Source organism: Selaginella moellendorffii, unplaced genomic scaffold (genome assembly GCF_000143415.4).
Source record: "Selaginella moellendorffii unplaced genomic scaffold, v1.0 SELMOscaffold_1, whole genome shotgun sequence".
Lineage (NCBI taxonomy): Eukaryota > Viridiplantae > Streptophyta > Lycopodiopsida > Selaginellales > Selaginellaceae > Selaginella > Selaginella moellendorffii.
This window is the reverse complement of record NW_003314262.1, coordinates 4,496,278-4,499,508: the sequence shown is the minus strand read 5'-3', so window position 1 is coordinate 4,499,508 and position 3,231 is coordinate 4,496,278. Positions and strand designations below refer to the sequence as shown.

The window sequence follows — 3,231 nt, the reverse complement described above, 5'->3', positions numbered from 1 at the left end:
CGTAGGCGATTTGCGTGAAGCGGAAGCTCGCCAGTTCTTTGAGACGCTCCTACCGACGGGTTCTGATGGAGTGTCCGACGAGCTGTGGAAGGACATATACAGCCATATGGGTGGACGGATGGGCTTACTAGCCAGAGCTGCTAGGAGCATTGAGTCATGGGACGCTGTCAAGGCCTCGCTTCTCTCAAGCTGCTGTTTGCAGGTCCGGGTTGCTTGCTTTCCAGAGGCCCTCCCTGCCAACAAGCCTAGCAAGCCGTGCTGGACCAAGGACGATTGGAAGGCCGTAGTGTCCACCTTGGTGAAACACAAGGATGGTATTACGCCCTACATGGCGCTCTGCAACAAGCTTTCCGTGGGCAAGGTGAACAGTCTCATCGAGTATGACCTCCTGCAGTATAGGACACTTGCAGCTTGGGGTAACGACATTGAGGGTATCCCAGAGAAGGACTGGCCCCTTGTCATGCCATCGACGTCGCTTCACTTTCGAGCTATGCAGCGGCTGGCCAAAACTTTGTAGAATCATCACGGAACGAGATATGCGAGGGCGATTTCAATTTGGTCATAGACTTGATTTTCATATTCCGTTGACTTTCGTCAACTTTGATTCATAGAGGAAAATAGTGGTTAGAACTTATTTTCGTATTTGCGTCCATGGATGAAGAGAGTGCTCAAGCAATGCCTCAAGTCCACTGCCACTTCCAAGCACTCCATCGTGGAGAGCTACGCATCGAGATTGAGGCAGTGTGGCATCGCAAGAGACGTGAGAGAGGGGAGGAGGATTCACCGTGAGCTCCTCGACTCACAAGGCGATCCATCCACCACCAACACGTACCTCGCGAACCATCTCGTCCAAATGTATGCCCAGTGTGGGCATTTGCAGGAATCCCGGGAAGCTTTTGACGAGATCCACGCAAAGAACGTCTTCTCGTGGAATGTGATGATCTATGGCAGCGTGGAAAACGGCGACATCCGGCAGGCCAGGGCGCTGTTCGAGGCAATGGATCGCAGGAACGTCGTGTCGTGGACGACGATGGTGAGCGCTTATGCCCGAAAGGAGGGCGATTCCCGCCTCGCGCAATTGTTCTTCGAGAGAATGCCGCAGTGGAGTGTCGTTCCGTGGAACGCCATGCTCGGATCGCTCGTCCACGATGGCGAGTTGGGCCTCGCTCGCAGCTTCTTTGAGATCGCGCCCGAGAGAGACGTAATCGCCTGGAACACGATGATTACGGCCTACTCCCATGAGCGGGAGCTCCAGTTCGCGAGCTTTCTCTTCGACAGGATGCCGCAGAGAGATTTGGTGTCGTGGAGCACCATTACTGCTGCTTACGCACATCTTGGAAGATTAGTTGACGCAAAGAAAATATTCGATTTAACGCCGCAACAGTGTGTTTTATCGTGGAATACAATAGTCGCAGCATTTTCCTCAAATGGGCATTTGGATTATGCAAGATTTATGTTTGACCGGATGCCACATCGCAATGTAATCTCTTGGAACGCAATCTTGGGTGCGTATGCTAGCGCTGGATTTGTAGAGATGACTGATAATATCTTCCAGTCCATGGACGAGAGAGATTCCGTGTCATGGAACTCTCTGATATCCGGATATTCTCACTGGGGTCACGGTTGTATGGCCAGAGAAACGTTTCGTGCGATGGTTTTGAATGGTTTCTCTCCGGACAGTGTGACGCTTCTCGCAATCCTCTCAGCTTGCAGCGTCGATGGAAGGCTTCAGGACTCTTGGAACTGCTACACATATGCAACGCAGGACTTTGGCATTGTTCAGACTGGCGAACACTTGTTTTGCGTGGTGGATCTCATGGGAAAATGCGGCCTCTTGAGTATGGTGGAAGAAACTACTGATTTTCTGGTTTCTTCGTCATCGACTGTGAATCCTATTCCATGGACTGTCATGTTGGGCGCATCCAAAATGCACGACGATGCAAGGCGTGGGAGAATGGCCGTGGAGAAGCTCATGGAGCTGGAGCCGGAAAACTTCTCCTCTTATGTGCTTTTATTTTGAGGAATGGTTTGGCCAACTTTCTCTCAACAGTTTACCTTAAGCTAGCCATCTGTGTATTTCATCTATAAATCCACACACAAATTGGAAAGAGTTCGTTCCCATGTAAGTGGTGAATTCTATCTTGATTGCGTTTCACATTTGGTCATGATAAATATAATGTTGTGCCCTAGGGCACGAACGAGAAAACAACTGTTAAGCATGGGAGAGCAAGGAGAAGCACGAGAAGGCTTGATGCTGGGTGAGTGCCCTCTTTCCTTCCCCCCCGATTGCCCTCTTTTTCTCCCTTCATGGCTGCGATTTTTTGTTGTGAGGCATGAAATGAGAGCGTCATCGTTACTCCACGTCAAGTCATGATCGATGAGCGCACAACAAGAGCTGTTGAGCAGAAGCTTGTTTGCCTTGCTCACAGGCGAGGAGGAAAATCAAGAGCTCTATGTAAAGAACTGACTCCCCGAGATGTCGTAGGCTAAAGGATCCCCAAAAAGCTTGACCGAAATGACAAAGAGTTCATCGGATGGGACCAAGTCGAGGATCGAGTCCAAGACCGACTCTAGGACCGAGTTCGAGATAGAGTCCGGAATCGAGTCCGAGACCGACTCGGGGACCGAGTTCGAGTCCAAGTTCGAGACCGAGTTTGAGACGGAGTCCGAGATCCGAAATCGGGTCCGAGACCGAGTCCGAGGTCGAGTCTGAGGTCGGGTCCGAGATCGGGTCTGAGATCGAGTCCGAGATCGAGTCCGAGACCGAATCCGAAGTCGGATCCGAAATCGGGTCCGAGGTCGAGCCAAAGACTAAGTCCAAATACTAATACGGGTCAAGGGGTGAAAGCCCAAAGCGTGCATCTCCCCGGGGGGGGGGGCTGCAGGGGGTTCCAAAAGTATAGTAGGGATAGTGAGGTCCAGAAACCAGTCTTGAAGGAACTCTCCAGTGGTGCTTCCAAACTGACTTGAGGTTGAGATTGGGGCCAAGGGGCCTTGGGTGGGAGTGAGCATGGGCCTGAGTGGTGCTGGAGGGGCCACCCAGGGAAGTGCTCAAGAGCAGCTCCCACTCCCGAAAGGGAAACCGACTGCGGTGCTCCCGGCTCAGGTGGAGTGGTGCCCCACTTGAGTACCTTGTGGCTCATTGGTCCTCGCCCTTCCTAGGGGCTTGGGCCTTCCCTTCGGGATGGAAGTGGGGGGGTAGAGGTACCCATACCGGGCCGTTAGGCCACG

The 3,231-nt window shown here is 52.4% G+C and overlaps 1 protein-coding gene across 1 annotated transcript; it reads left to right on the top strand.

Annotated features, from left to right (window-relative positions):
• The first annotated feature begins 655 nt into the window (after window positions 1-655).
• LOC9662478 (pentatricopeptide repeat-containing protein At4g02750) lies at window positions 656-2,020 on the top strand. The gene has a single exon (XM_002962113.2). It carries the CDS (start codon window positions 656-658, stop codon window positions 2,018-2,020), a length of 1,365 nt encoding a protein of 454 aa, XP_002962159.2.
• The last annotated feature ends 1,211 nt before the right edge of the window (window positions 2,021-3,231 follow it).